The 16067-nt window shown below is 38.7% G+C and overlaps 1 protein-coding gene across 1 annotated transcript; it reads right to left on the reverse strand.

The window, feature by feature from the left end:
- Positions 1 to 3526: 3526 nt before the first annotated feature.
- PPP1R2 (protein phosphatase 1, regulatory (inhibitor) subunit 2) lies at positions 3527 to 11856 on the reverse strand. The gene is made up of 7 exons (XM_009883375.1): positions 11756 to 11856; positions 11168 to 11248; positions 10789 to 10892; positions 9327 to 9506; positions 7918 to 8126; positions 6309 to 6359; positions 3527 to 4981 (listed from the first exon to the last, which is right to left on the reverse strand). The coding sequence occupies exons 1-5, from the start codon at positions 11836 to 11838 to the stop codon at positions 8047 to 8049; spliced, it is 528 nt and encodes a 175-aa protein (XP_009881677.1). The 5' UTR covers positions 11839 to 11856; the 3' UTR covers positions 3527 to 4981; positions 6309 to 6359; positions 7918 to 8046.
- Positions 11857 to 16067: the final 4211 nt, after the last annotated feature.

Raw genomic sequence — 16067 nt, forward strand, 5'->3', positions numbered from 1 at the left:
CAGCAGCAGCTTCGAAGCCACCGTGTAGAAGCGACAGCTGCGGATGGTGTGTAGCGTGTTTCAGTTGCAGATCTTGGAAATAACTGGATTTGTATTACTTGGGGGAGAGTCAAAGTTGTCTTTGAAGGGGACACGAGAACAGCAGGGTTTTCTCTGTACAAAGACTGTCAGTCAAGTGTGCATGTTTGGGTTTTGTAGGGAACGTTGGCCTGAGAATACTTTCTGAAAGCTTTTGAGACAGCAAAAGGGCTGCAGCGCAGAGGGAAAAGGACCGTGCTGGTCCTCTCCCACTTTGTAGCGAAGGACTGCAGAACACTGTAGATTTCTGATCCCTTAAGAAAAAACTGAAAAAGAGCTTTCACAAGTTTGGCACTGCTCGGTGTTCCCAGATGTAAAAATTACACAGCCAGGGGAGCGTCAGCTCTCCCCACTCATCCTCAAAGGCAGTGACAGAGGCATACAAGTTACTATTCAACTTTGCAAAGATTAAGGAATGTCACACCGAGTCACAGGCTCCATCCTGCAGTTATAGGGACATGGAGCTGGGAAGCTGATGCAAGTTGATGACATTCACTCTCAGCTCCTCCAGGAGTTTGAGGAGCTGCCGTACCTGCTCCCAGCGAACCTATTCACCCCCTGCAGTCTTAACACCTTCCAGTGCCCCATCACCTGCACCAAGCTTCACCTCTATTTTTTTTATCCCTTTCCTTTTTTTTATCGCTTTTTTTTTTTAATCCTACCTGTCCTCTCTCCCCGACTTCCTTTTGGTCTCACAAGGAGAAACAGTCAACATGGAAGGATGGAGGAGAACATATGACTCTTTCCTCTCCAAGAAGCCAAATGACTGACTGTACCCTTACCGTCTCTCCCTCTGTTAAAGTGTCCTTTCACAGAAGCAGAGGGAAGCTTTTGGGTTCAGTCAGTTGTGGTTTAGGGTTTCAGGTTTTTTTTCTTTTTTGAAGACTGGTGAAATGTCAGATCTAAACTGAGTTACACTTGTATATTTTCGTGAGCTGTCCCACATAGAAAAAGCAGCAGGTTAAGAAATTTTTGTATCGTTTCAGCTGCATTTATCTTGTGAAATTCACTTTTCAACTACAGTGTGCAATTGAAAAGACAGCTCAGCTCCTTTTTTTTTTTTTTAATACAGTTTTACTTCCTAAGGAGTGGTGTTCGTCATTTTCTATTGCTCAACGCTAGTGAGTGATTACTCAGTGCTGACCATGAAGAGACAGACCAGTCTTGCTTTAATCTTACAACATACAAAGAAAATTACTTTGAAAAATGCAACCTTTTCTGTGCTGCTGCTGTCTTAAATTCACGATTCAGATTCCCAGATCTACCCTCACATCTAGGATGCCAAGCAACCACAAAATCTGAAAGTGTATAAAAACTGATCTGTATCAAAGCTATGCTAAAGAATACTTCCTCATTTGCAGAGATGAGGAAATAGCAATATTAGTTTAAGTACTCATCTATGAACACACCTGCAAACGTTACAGTAACTGCCAGTTTCTTCTAAAAAGCTCCAAGAAGTCAAACCAATAAATCCAGTATTAGTGCCGTAAGGCAGTAATGAAAACAATGGTTTTTATTTATGTTGTGACACTTAACACTGGTTTCAAACAGAATAATTACATTTGTGAGGTGGTATCATCATAAACACCACAGAAAGCATGTTACAGAAACAAAGAGATCTGGTAAGATTATACAAATTCAACACAAGAGAGCAAGCTGTGGAAAAAAATATTTGCCATTTCCATGAACTGTGTACAACTCAGTGTGAAATAAACTTAAAGGACAGAAAAAAAAGCTTTAAAGACGGAGTTAAGGCTCTTATTTGCAAGTGATCTTCCTATTGGAAGCATATTGAAATATTTTCTCTGAACAGGATGCAACTTGAGGACTTCAACCTGTGCAAGAAGCTTCACAATTATGATGCTGTGGTGCTCAGCGTCCACATTATTAAGGGCCGCGTGTCTTGTTTCCTCTGTACAAATCAGCCTTTACCATATGCATCCCAAGATTAAGACCTGCATGCAAGCTAAGTCCCCATCAAATGTAAAAAGAGAAAAGGCATCTCTTCTCTTGTCCCCATTCAGCAGGGAACTATAATTGATATTTCCACAATAGAAGGAAATGAGACATCCTCCTGTAAAAAATTCTATATAGAGTATTTCTAATTACTGTGAAGTAAACTTGCCTATTTTAGCTTTTAAAATACATGAAGGTGTAAGCCTGGATAAAAGTCAAGTAAACCAGCCTTTCAGTTAAAAATAGTGTCAGGTACATTGGGTTGCACTCTGGGTGAGCGAGATGAAGAAACACGAACAGAATTTTTGCTAGCACTGAAGAGAAAGAGGAGAACAAAGACCATAAGTAAACTAGTACAAGTTCCAAAATGGCATCTAACTTGGGGGCTTAGTGGCATGGAAAAAGGGAGATCACCCAGACAGCTCAAAATCATCACCGATGAAGGGAACTAATATACATTCTGAGGTTCGTTTAAAACCATCTTCATGGATTTACGTATACTGTACCACCCTCAAAGCTACATATCCATTTCATCCAGACTTTTGGAAGCCATTACAGGAAAGGTGTTTACTGGAAGTTAGCAAAGTGGGGTTTTTTTTTGTTTAATAACCAAAATGCTTTGTAGGCATTGTCAGGTAGAAAGTACCCCCACTGAGCACCAAAAAGAAAATGAGGTCTTGGACACAGAAAGGGGAAAGAGGGCAAAACATTAGCTCATGTTAGAGCTGATGGATTCTGCCATAGTTGTGTACAAAGTACGCACTTGTACTTCTCACAAAGTACAAGTAATCTGTTTTATAGCATCGCAGAAGACATCTGCATTACCCATTCACATTGGTCAGATTCTGACCCATTCATGCTCCAGTCTGAAGGTAATGCAGCTCTGCTGAGTGCTGCCACTCTCAGTAGGAGTGAGGTGCCCTGGCTGGGGCAGAGTGGCCAGCAGCTGGTCCGTTTGAAATACAGGTCAGTGCAGACATTCCAACAGCGTGAACACTGCAAGCTGGTATATAAAGGGTGCAAACTAAGTTTTGAAATCCTATTCTTGGGAGGCAAATTTAAAGCTACAGTAAGTGACTTTAGGAGTCAGAAGTGTCTAAATGCTTACTCTTTGCCCCGGTTTATTCTATAGAAGTGACCATGTTTGATACGAGAAGAAATAGCATTCTCCATATTGAAAAATTAGCATCACCCACACTGGACTGAATCAAAAGTTCAACTCTTTCTTGTGAAAAGATGCTATTAATCCTGATTCAGACCCTTAGAAGACTATGTATCCCACAACTGACAACCCTGTTACCTACTAAGGAGAGGAAATATTTAGGAAAGGCACACTGCAACACCCAGTTAGCACAACTCAGAGGTATCTTTGGCAATGCATCCATTCTAATGAATTATTTCTCTATATATCTTTCAGAGGACAGCATCCTATTGCCTTATTCACTCTCAATCTCTCTGGGATTTCATGAAAGCTCACACTTGAGAATGCATGTAACAGTAAAATAACTTTCATTCCTTTATTCAAACTTCACATATACAATGGACAAAAAGACATTTTAAAATAGATCCATATAATTATATGGATTTTTGCAACATATCAAATTCAGATCAAAATTAAGATATACACTGTATTCCATAACCAAGCTAAAGCTTAAGTGTATGCTTCATTTGGGTAATAAAACCCAGGAACTACTCTGAATACTGGAACATTCACCAGTCAAATTCCATCTAGTGGGAAGTCATTTACAGCAATTTGGAGGTTCAGAATCCCTCTCTACAGGGGCTATACAACCACACTGTAAACGAGAATTTGAATTAGGCAGTTTCCCTTCTATTCTCCAGACAGCCTTCATTTTACAAAACCAGCTGCTGTAAGTTGCAATGGATACAGGAAGATTCAGACCAGCAGTTTTCAGGATGTAGGTTACCAACCCCAAACGAGCAGGAGATCATCAGCAGTTATCTTTATATAAAGAACAGCCAGAGCCTAAACTCAGCTCATCTTCACAGTCCTGATGTGGATTTGCTCATGGTTGGGTGTATTTGCGCAGGTGCTAGTAGCACAAGTGCTCCATGCATCTGGAAAGGACCAAAAGTTTGAAACAAGAGCCAGAAGAGTGACAGTGGATGTGATTTTAAGAGAAAAGTTAGGGGGAACTTCCATGTTCTTATGATAAGCCAAAGAGCTCCACAAAACATCCAGTCCCGATGGAAAAGATAATAACAGTTAAATGCAAAGTTCAAGTTAGCACATTTCCAGTGTAAAAACATCCCTCCACCAGATGTTAGTACAGCTTTAGTCAGAAACCAACAACTGATTCCAAACACCACTCTTAAAAAATAATACAGCTCTTCTTCTAAAGACTGGGAAAGTACAGGTAATAACATCCTGAAGCCTAGATTAACAGGTCAACATTTTACAAGGAGGTTGTAAGACTTAAATAATCCCTTTTTAAACTGCTTAACACATCTGATAAATAGCTTGCATGTCAATCTGATATATGCTGTACCGTTTGGCTCTTGAATCCCAAACCTTTCCATAAGAGATACCACACCTAGAACACTGTCAAATAAATAGTGAAAAACCAAAAGATACTGTCTGTTTCAAAGCATGAAGAGTAACAGTACATTACGTAAGATAATCAGCGTTATACATACAGGGAATGCCATTCTGGTTGAACAGATTATGAAGTAGTATTCTCCATGAAATACTAGGCACAAGAATAAATCAATTAGACAGTTTTTTTCTGCCTAATGGACAAGTCTAAAATTAACATTCTTGGCAATACAACATTGTAACTGATATGCTTCTCAATATTTAAGAGCCTTAATTGCAAAAATCATGAAGCGATGTTTATATTTGTGTGTTTGACAAGCAGTTACAGTTCTGGACAGATTTCTTCTATGCCGTGAGCTCTACTTTCCAGCTGGTCACGAGTAGCATGTGCTGCATAAGAAAGATTACCAAAAAAATAGATAATTCTTCACACTCATTAAGTATTTATAAAACACACACACAAAAATCCTCCTGAAATTATCTTTCCTTCTCCAAAAGTAATGTTTGCCAACCCATTTTAGCAACCTGCAAGCTTTTACTTTGAGAATGCACAAACTTCCAAAATAGTTATTTCACCCTCATGTTCTGAAGAAATGGCAAACCTACCAAGCACTGCATGCTCACCACCCCGGAACTGGGAGGATTTAACCCAGGAGCTAAGAGAGAGATCAATTTGCAGAACTAATATATGAGGTTCCTGAAGCACAAGCAAGCATAGTACTTTTCAGGTCAAATTTCAATTCCAGATGAGACACTTTACAACAAAACAAGCTTATAAATGAAGGAGCACGGCCTGTTGTGTTTTTCAGGAAGTTGTTAAACTCATGGTTTTGAGCCAAAGAGCAGCAAGAAATCAGAGAAAGCTCCTTCTCATTAGTGCTTTTCATATGAAAAAAGCATATATATAAATATATATATGCACACACCTGAAAATTCAGTGGCATAAAGCAAAGATCAGACAAAACCACATCCAGATGATAATCTTCTATAAAAAAGGCCCATTAGGCTTCAGCACAAGTTAGACTGGGTAACAAGTGCACGCTAAGCATAGCTAACAAGCACAACCATTTGTGTACGCTCTCAGCCTTTCCATTTAAGTCACCTTTAGGGCGATGCTCACTGTGATTAAGAAAATACAATGTATTCTGTATCTACCAAAGGCCAGAAGAGCACACCCAGTCAGCTGACAGCTAGGCTGATCAGCAGTGTCTGAGCAGGGTTATCAAAGCACCCAATGCTAAATGAACCATAAGGAGAGAACAATAGTTTTACTGCTTGTCAATTGAACTCCTACAGATCACACCCTTGTATGTGATACTTTTGTGTAGCAGAAGACAGGTCTGCATTGAAATCATCATGCTTAAATCTACCTACATCAGAAATTTTCCCTTCAGTGATTTCAAAGAGAATTTTTAAAGGAAAAGTGCGGAGAGGAACAAAGGTCACTAATTTGCTGGCAAAGTCTATTTACGTCGTTCACAGAGTCATAAATAGGGAGTAGCCAGAGAAATTCCAGAGCTGAAATGCTGAAGCAGGCAATCCTACTGCAGTCTATTACAACTTGACCTTTCTCTTCCACCGAAACCCTTGGCTACTAGAATCCATATGCATGGGATAAGTTACAGGTATTGGAGGCAAGAAAGGAATGACCCATCTGCTTAAAACACTCGGTAGCCCACGATGAAAACAGGGTCAAAAATACACAAACAGTTCTCACCATCACTGACTGGACTGGCCATCTTCATTTCAATCAGCAAGAAATCTCAGTCTGTAACCAAGAAGCGCAACTCATATTAGCGGACTTAGTGGTAACTGACAGAAGCCTTCTTAAAAACCTGTCCTAAGTCTTTAGCCCCTTCTTCAAAAGGGGAGCGTAGAGATTAGAAGAGTATTGTTAGTTTTACTCAAATACAAAACAGACAGGGTTAGAGGCTGGAAAGGAGCATCAGGTAAGGGAAGCACAGAACCTTTAAGGGATTGTCATGGACAAAAAAAAAAAAAAAAATAAAAAAAATCCAACTGAGAAGAGGGTCTCAAATTGCCTGAAAAACAATCCAGGAGCCAGTTGAGCCCTAGAACCACAACAGACCACTACAAAATGCCTCTTATGTCGCATCTTCACCTGAAACGATCCTCAGTACTATAGAAGTCATGTTATTCCACTGCAATAAAAACACATTGCATGCCAGCTCTCACATAGATTTACAGTCTCAGACATAAGTGAGTGGTAGTCACATCACCAGATGAACTCCGTAACTTCAGAAAGACTGAAGTCGAATAGAAGAAATTATCAAAATGTAGCTACAATACAACACAGAAAAAGACAGACATTTCCTTTGCAGCTAGAGGCAAGTGTCAGAGCTGTTAGCCAGTTTAACAGAGTGAAACCAAAATAAGCCATCATAGAAGTCATGTCCTGCATCACCCAGTACAGTGAGTAAAGAAAACCCTCCTTTTCTGCTCTCTAAGAAAGCACTTTAAAATACAAAAATTCGAAGTCAAAGGGCTCTTCAAAAGCTATCCAGATGAGTAATCTTTCCCTGCGCTTACAGTCCTAACAGGAACAAGAAAATTAAGAGCATTTTGATCCACTTCCATGAAGGAAACAACCAAATTGAAATACTGTTTTGAATACCCAACTGCCTAATATAACCAAAAGCATGGCATGACAAAAAGCACAGACTACCAAAGAATCCAAGTAGCAAGTGTTAAAACTAGCTGTTTGAGAAATATTGTAGCTCTAATATCTGTTAAATTAACATTTATGAGTAAGGAGATTCTTTTCTGCCCTCAGAATACAGATGAGGGAGTGATAAAGAGATGTCATCTCAAAAACGTTTTTTCAGTAAAACTTTGACATTACTTTAACGTGGCTATGGTGCTGAACATATATCATCTCAATGTAGGAATTTCTTAAAACCTGGGTAGCGGCAGAAGACAGGGGTTTATTAACATTTTTGACCATATTTCATCATCTTTTGACTAACCCTGCCACAGAGAATCACATGTGATCAGTCTGAGGGCATTAAACTCACCAGCCGTTACTAAAGTGAGACTAGTACTCAACCTTGGAAGAATTTATCTAGTACAGAGACCAAAAGCTATGGTAGTCAATGCAGAGATTAGGAGATAATGAAACATTAAGGTTTGTTAAGCAGAATAATACAAGACAAAACTGAAGAACTGAAAACTACATCAGGTTAATGGAAAGTATTTCTATACACCATGGTGTGGAGGTGAACCAGTTAGTTAATGGGTTGATAAACTGGCAAACAGTTACATTTATGGAATCTATTGGCCATGAGCAGTCTAAAATTGATAATTACCAGTTGTGGCTCTGAAGTTGGTTATGAGGCAAGGTGGAATGGACTTCAACAATAGAGATGGAAAAATGCTGCAAAGGTGTGCCTTCTTTCCACTGGTGAATGCAGCTGGGGAGCGGAGTTGCCTCTGTTTTACAGCAGAGAGCAGCGAGATGGCAGCTTCAGGCCATGGAGAAAGGTCATAAGGTTGCCTATTGGAGCCCTCCTTTCCCCTGGAGAGTGAAGTTCTAGTAAATAGCCATTATAAGGCATATGGTAAGTTACTGGATAAAGTCAGTCCATTAATGGGTCTCAGACACATACCAAATGACCCTTTTAGAGCAATTATGAAGGCATTAGTCCTCCTGTAATAAATAATGGGACTAAAATGTGCAATCCACAGAACTTAAAAACACGCAACTTTGCAAATATCCTTTCTATCGTGTGGAATTTAAACTAATTTTAGAAGAATTCCTAGTTCACATGGTTGAAAAGCAAATGTGAACCCATGTTAAACCCATGCAGCATCTTCCCAAGTCTGCAGACTGTGCTAACATCTCACAGCTTGGCCAAGCAACAGATGAATGAGGCTTACAGACTTCATTGCCACTAGTCTCATGAGCAACAGATGTCTATTTTTTTAGTGCCAAAAAGTTGTTTGAAGTGCTGTTACACATAGAGGTGGGTAGTGAACAGCTGTAATTATTCACCAGAAGACCACCACAAAAATCAAAGACTTACTATAGGGTCTACCCTTTTCACCCAGAGAGAAACTTAAAGATGAAAGAGAAGGTGTCAGCCTCTAGTTTTACGTGTTTTCTATCAAGAAACAGCCCTGAAGCAGGCTCCAGAAACAGCTCCCAGCTAAAAGTCACAGACTTTCTTCTGGTAGCTGCATTAAGAGCAGAGCTGAGGGTCTTATTCCATACCAACAGTAGTTTTACATTACAGTAAGACAGGGAGAAGTTCTTACTAAGCAAGATACACTCCCCTCCACAGGGAGTTCATTCATGCTAGTTTCCCATTGCTGGCTACAGGATGGTTTGGGAGCAGAATGGGAATTAAACCACAACACAAGACCAGGCTCTCCTATGTGGCAACAGCTTTAAGTGTTCTGTAAAGGAAAACTCCTCCTTTCAAAAGGATGCTGGCAACTTCACTACCAAGAGTCAGTTATACAGGGGGAAACAGTACAAAGCAGAGGTGTTTACTTTCGTTACATCACAACAAACAAAAGCCCACAGGCTTAATTAGCAATACTGATAGCTTTGGTACCATGCTGCAAATCTACCTATCAAGACAGCATGCAGTATTGCATATTAAGCACTACACACTGTACCGTTTCTATTCATTCTCACACTTGAGTGTATTCAGCTGAAAGGTGAAAAGACCACCGGTATTTAAACATGCTCTTTGATTAATCAGTAGCTCACCATGTTCAGTAGCTTCTGTATTCATTGTTTCTACATCTGCAGCATCATGCATCTCTTCATCTTCATCATCATCCTCTTCTTCACCTTGTAGCTCTTTTGCAATGAGCTGTCTTGCCAGCTTGATGTTTCGTCCTTCATTGTAGTGCATTTTTCTCTTCATTTCAAACTGTTTCTTTTTCTCTGTGGACAAACAAATGCAAATATTCACTTTGCCCCTTTTTGAAAAAGTATCAACTTATTTCCTCTTCAGAAAGGCACTAACTGCTTCCTACTTTGAAAGTCCATTGATTATATGATCAAGCAGTCACTGAATTAAAATTATTTTCTTCAAGTAGTGGAGTGTTCTTTTAAATGGGTCCGACATAGAAAAAGGCTAGTAATTAATGGACTGGAACAGCTGAAGCACTTTTAAAAGAACCTGTCTGCAAGTAAGAACGTGTCTGAATCAAGAGAAACCTCTAGTAACAACATAAGAAATTCCAAAGTTTCGCAAGCCTTGTTTCTAAGTAAACTTAAGGACAAATTGCGACATACCGGTGGGATAGAAGATGAACTATTGCAGATGTCCAACTTGACTCCTGGCTAGCTACCAAAGGCCAGTTATGAGAGATATATTTACCACATGTAGAAGAAAATATTTTCCATGTTCCTCATGGCCTGAAGCCTAACTTCGCTCCATATATTAAACATTAGCAGGTCTAGCAGTAACGCATTATAATTAAACTAAACTTTGCTTACTGGCAGCCCCAGCATTGTTTTTTTCTGCCTTTAGAATAGAAAGGCTACACGCTCAAAGTTGGGGCCAGGAAAGATGAGAAGCAACAGCTAGTTAACACAAGCCTGAAACCTTAGAAGTATTATTGTTTGACTGTTTCCTCAAAATGTTCTAGCCCAAGTTAATACAAAAGAACATCTCTGTTGAAGATGCATGAGGCAATTTGCTTAGGTATAAGTGTACATTTCCTGCTGGACCCATCTACAAGTTGCTTTAAAAACAGAAAAATCATCCGTATGTTTGCAAGCAATTAGTAGCATCTTAATTGCAGTGCTACACATTGAATTGTTAAGTCTACCTGAAACATGTTCAGATTAAGAAGTACTCCCTCACCCCAAAACCAGAAGAGCTTCTTATTTGAGAAGTCTAGATTTTGTAAGAATTCCTACACCTTAAGCTTCTATAGAAGGGGGCAGCCAGTAACAGCAAACTCCTCTTTATATGGAGATCCCAAACCAAACAGTCCCAATTAGAAACAAACAGCATTTGTTCAATCTTTTACTTACCCTTCAAAGACACATATCCCATTTTCAAATGACAACATCTTTCTGTTAGATAGTACTTTTTCTTCCCAAATATTTCGTACTGAGAAACAACCTATTTGTAGCAAAAAAAAAAAAAAAAGAAAACCCACAAAAAAACCACACCACACCCCAACCAAACACAAAGAAAACATCTTATGCCTACCTCGTTCTTCAGGTGTTAGTTCTTCATCCTCATCCTCCTCCTCACTGCTTTCCTCTTGCTTTGCTATAATCTTGGGTCCTTTACCTTCAGCTGCAGCTGCCAGTCTACATAAAACATGTGATACAAAATGCTGAAGCAGCAAGTTCATCGCTATTTAAAAAACATGAAATTTCAGAACACTTAAACTGCTTTGATGTACTAACAACTTATAAGAGGTTTTAAGTACCGGTGACATTATCAAACACCAAAAACTAATTCAGTTGACAACAGCAAAAATCTGACTTCTAGAGAAAAGAGTAATACCCTTCCAAAAAGAAAACTACTCAAGAAAAGAGAAAATTATCTTAACATTTAATCAATTTTCTATGACAATACTTACTTTTTACTCAACACATCTGCTTTTAAGGGCTCATTTGACTCTGAATCGCTCACTGCATCCTCATCATCTTCTCCTACCATGCTTGGAAGGCAAACAAAAAGTAGCCTTTATCAATAATTTGTTGCTTAAAATATGCTTGATTAACAGTCTAAACCTTATAATGATCAATTAAAAGACTCCTTTAATACTCTAAAAGCTTCAAATCTAATTTAGAGATTGTAAGAATGACAACTTAATATTCTATTACACAGATGTTAACTGAAAAAATAAAAATCAAAACAAGTCAAACTTATTTATTCAATTCAAATCCTAAAGCTTGCTAGACAGACCTTCTAAAAATTGACTTTGTCCTTTTTGAAAGTTCTCCTCGATAGTTATAAGTTTTTGTTTTGTGGGGTTTTTTTGGTTGTGGGTTTTTTGGTTGTTTTTTTTTTGGGTGGGGGGGAAGCTTTGTAAATCTGCTTATGTTGCATATATCCAACAGGCCTGCAGTCTGTCAGGCAATCAGCTATAGTAAGTATTACATCACCCACAAAGTCAATTTTGCTGTAAAACTGCTATCATTTACCCCCAGTTTAACAAGCCTACCTGTGATAAGGAGTACTTGGCTCATCTATTTTCATCAAGCCATAATCTTTGCCTGCTGGATGGTACGTAGCTATGATGTTCATTTCATCCCACTTCTGGGATTTTTTACTGCAATAAGAAAACAAAGTTAAACTTTCTTATATTCTAATAAAAAAAATAGTTCTGTTTGGCCACAGAAAAGGAATGTTTAGAATGTATTTTGACCTCTTCTACATAGTATACACAAAGAATATTGTTATGACACAGGCATGCTCAAAGTATGCCTATTAAACACTGTTCTGTGCATAGTTAAGTCATGACAAATTATCCCTGCAACTTAATTTCCGTAACAATTCACAATAGCTAAACTCTGTGATCTATAAATGTATTCATATTCATACATACATTTTTCTCAAAAGGCTACCTGTCTTGTTCAATCACTGTCTCATTAACTGTTTGCTGTTGTTAAAAGTTACGTAAAAATCATTCTTCCTCTTATTACAGCCCACAAGACTTCAAAAAAACCAATTAACTTCCACCTCACCTCTGCTCAGTGAGCTGCTATGATTATTAGCAAAACTGTTGCATAAACAATACCAACCAACAAATAACTTCCTGCAGTAAAATAAATAACACCGAACAAGCTGGTTACTAATACTGCTTTTGTCATCGTAAAGTGGAATCATAAAATAGAACTGATTCACTGCCGTAACTAAGCTGAGGGAGTTTCACATTTAACACAGACAGGCACCAGTGATGTTACATTCTTTAAAACTTCCTTGGTTAATCAGAGAATGTACCATTTTATGTACATTTGCAGAAACAAAGGCCCACCCAGACTGACAAAAGATACAAGCCACAAGGAAAGCAATTGCTTTTCACCCCTCCACCGATCTGAAAGCCACAGAAATGCTTCATCAACAGAAGCTACCCGGTTCCACGTTGTTTCTAAAAAGGTTATTGCAGGCTTCACACACGGTGGTCCTTCCCTTAGACTAAACCAAGAAATTTAACTTTAGAATAGTAAAATCACTCCACTCTTCAATATTACCTTATTCATTAACATATTCCTGAAGTGTGGCAAATTACTATTTAAGGAAGCGTTACAGGGCCTTGTTGTTTTTGTTGGGGTTTTTTTTTTTGTTTGTTTGCTTGGGGACCACAGTTGGCTAGAAGACTTTAACTTAACTATTCTTATTTAAACACAGACCGTGCCAATAAGAAATTTGAAAAAATACATTCAATCTCAATAACACAACTGCTCTTGAGCAAAATGCTATCTGTAAAACAAAACTGATAAAGAAAATTTCCAAGCACAAACTAAATTTTACATTTATGGAGAGCACTGCATAATACAATGGCAAAGAAACCCTAAAGGGATAAAAAAAATAGATGCAGGAGTTGACGCTGAATCCTATATGCCACAGATTTATACCTCAGAAAGGAATACAAATTAAGTGAGCTTAATCCCCTTAGCATATAGGAACCAATGCCAAACTCTCATGTTTGAGGTTTCAGATCTATTTAATCATTTTGTTCGAACTGCAACACAAGGATTGCAACCTAAGCAGACATCCCGTCAGGCAGATTGCCTGCTCTGGCAGGGTGGAGAGTCATGAGCTTCACAATGACAAAGCAAGAGCTCTAGTCTAGGAATGCCAGTTATTCAAACCTATCTAAATAGGTTGAGTTGAAAAATCACCAGTTAAACATCAGCTAAACACCTGCTTAAAGTTCACCTGTGACTAACATAAAATGATCATACACAGTGAATTTTTTCTAGCCATAGCAGTCGGACAGTGGTACGCAGACCCTATAAAAAGCGAGCTTAGCTGAAGAGGAAATATGACAGATGGGAGAAACTCCCATCGCATGCTTTGTGTTCACTGCACTTGCCCAGAGCGCATCAAAGTTTACTGCCTGGGCTCACAACTCAATACCTAATAATAATATTGGCAACCTTAGAAGATTCTCTTTGGCATACACCGCACTTGAAATTAGACAGCCCACAGCAAACAATTCAGTAACTTAAAAATACAAGACTGAAGAAGTTTTTAGTGGTTTAGTTTTTCACACTCATTTCTTTAAACTTGAATTCCAACACTAAAAGGCTTGGCTGTGGAACATCTCCCAAAGCACAATTTAAAATTCAGCTAGGAAACAAAATTATCATTAGTGGCAAACAGACAAACATGTCATTTCACCCTTCCGTGTAAAAAGCCGTCACAGGAGAGTGACTAAGTGCTCTAAACACACACCTCCCTTGATTGTCTCCAATTTAGCATGCTTAGGCATGCCTGAGCAGCATAACATGAGTGATTGAGCTTAGGATCATCACAGGAAAATGCTTCCTGACATCCCTTCAGATACAGAAATATAAAATCTAATCTTCCTTAGGAAAACCAGATTTGAAAAATCTCAGAAGTGCTCATTTGCATTCTCTCACATCTTTAAATATACGTAATCATTTATTTTGAGACCACATCTTGACAGGCAAGAAGTTTCTGCAGCAGTATTACTCAAAGGAACACCTCTCACACTCTACTTGTTCCTACCATAGCAGGCCCTCCCTGTTCCAACTCAGCTGTTTGTGCACACACACACTTACTTAGTTACTTTGCAAAATGCCAAACCAGATTGCTCATATGCTCTTACAGGACCCTTGAGGCAAAAAATACTGTATACCAGGAATACCAAAAACATATCCAGCATTAAACCATAATCTCAGCTCTTAGGATGCAGTTTCAGTGGTGTCCCAATTTCCTAAGTTTCCCTCTTGCATCATATTTTCATTGAGGAAGTTTCCCAAAGAACTTTACCACCACTAACAACAGTATAAGGTCGATAATGATGCAAATACATTTGAGCTCTACTGAACACAGTGCTTTAAAAGATGACAGCTGACACAATGAGCTCTTTCATCTGCAGCTATTTTTAAAGGTATTCAGATCTGAATTGCAATATTAGAAATAGGCAGAGGCTGCTGACAGAGGTGCACAGAGAAAACAGATACCTGAATTTATAAGCTAATTTTTAATCCTCCAGGAAAATCACAGCTGTACTGCTTATCATTCGTTTAAGTAACGGAGTCAGAAGTAACACTGATTTAATGAAGCATTGCCAACCAAAAGTAATACTTTCACACAAACCAGCTTTAAATGCCCTATACCAATCTTTCCAGGAAACCTTCTAATGCAGCCTGCCAGGTTTAGGCAGTATCCTTTACCCTGCAAGGCAATTTCAGAATTAATCTAATTGACTTTATTGGCTCACATTAGTAAACAGGAAATAGAAGCTGGACTTCTGCCCACTAAACTGCTTTGCAAGAAATTACTGTGTATTATAACCAATATAGCATATAGTCAGAGCTCACCAGTTTGTACTCTAATTTCTAACCATTCTTCAAGACGGTACAAAGGAGACTGCAGAAAATTAAATAAAAGCTACCAATAGACAATTTTATTTCATGTCTGGTATGGTAGCACACACCTTGTGTTACCTTATATTAAAGCTAGAGAACGGGGAAAAAAAAAAAAAGCAACATTTCTGTGGCATACTGCCACTTCCTTCAGTCACAGTAATTTCTCCCTGGAAAGCAAGAGCAGCTAACACAGGCTAAAGAACAAACCATAAACTTTTCGTTCCTATCTTGCTAACTTTAGACTATATTGATAACTTAAACAGGCAAAGAGGAATACTACCATAACACAAAAAATAACTGTGTGTCCATTTTATTTCTTCATTATTTCTCTCCTCGCAATATAGAGGGAGGTCCCAAATGAAGGAAACCATCAAAAGCAATTTTATAAACAGAGTTCAGATCAAACCCTGGTCATCATAATGTGATGGAGTCTCAGAGCAACGTTATGCAGTGCATACTGGGTGCCGATGTCAGGAAAATTGCAAGAATTCTTACTGGTCAAGGACAGCTGCTGGCTAGCTAAAACACACTCACATTTGGACTAACTCAGCAATCAAACCAAGACTTCCTTGTCATTCAAAACACAAACCACATGGCGAGTGCATATTCTCAAGTGTAAGATCTTTACAGACAAATCTCATACAACTGAGAAAACATCTCACTTATATTTCGACCCAGGACAGGTCCTCTCCCCAGGGACACACTTCAGGTTACAGAGATAAGCTATCTTTGAGGAGACGACTGAAAATGGCAAAGCGTATTTCCCAAATTGTAAACTATCCTTGCAGCAAGTGTAAAACCTCCCTGTTTGTCTTTTTGAACCCGCATTTACAGGTAACACTGCTCCTGCTAACATTTCACAAACAGCAAAGCATCAAATCAGCTCTTCCAGCTGCCACACTGCGCTCCCGG

The sequence above is a fragment of the Charadrius vociferus genome, unplaced genomic scaffold, assembly GCF_000708025.1.
Source record: "Charadrius vociferus isolate BGI_N301 unplaced genomic scaffold, ASM70802v2 scaffold214, whole genome shotgun sequence".
Taxonomy (NCBI): Eukaryota; Metazoa; Chordata; class Aves; order Charadriiformes; family Charadriidae; genus Charadrius; species Charadrius vociferus.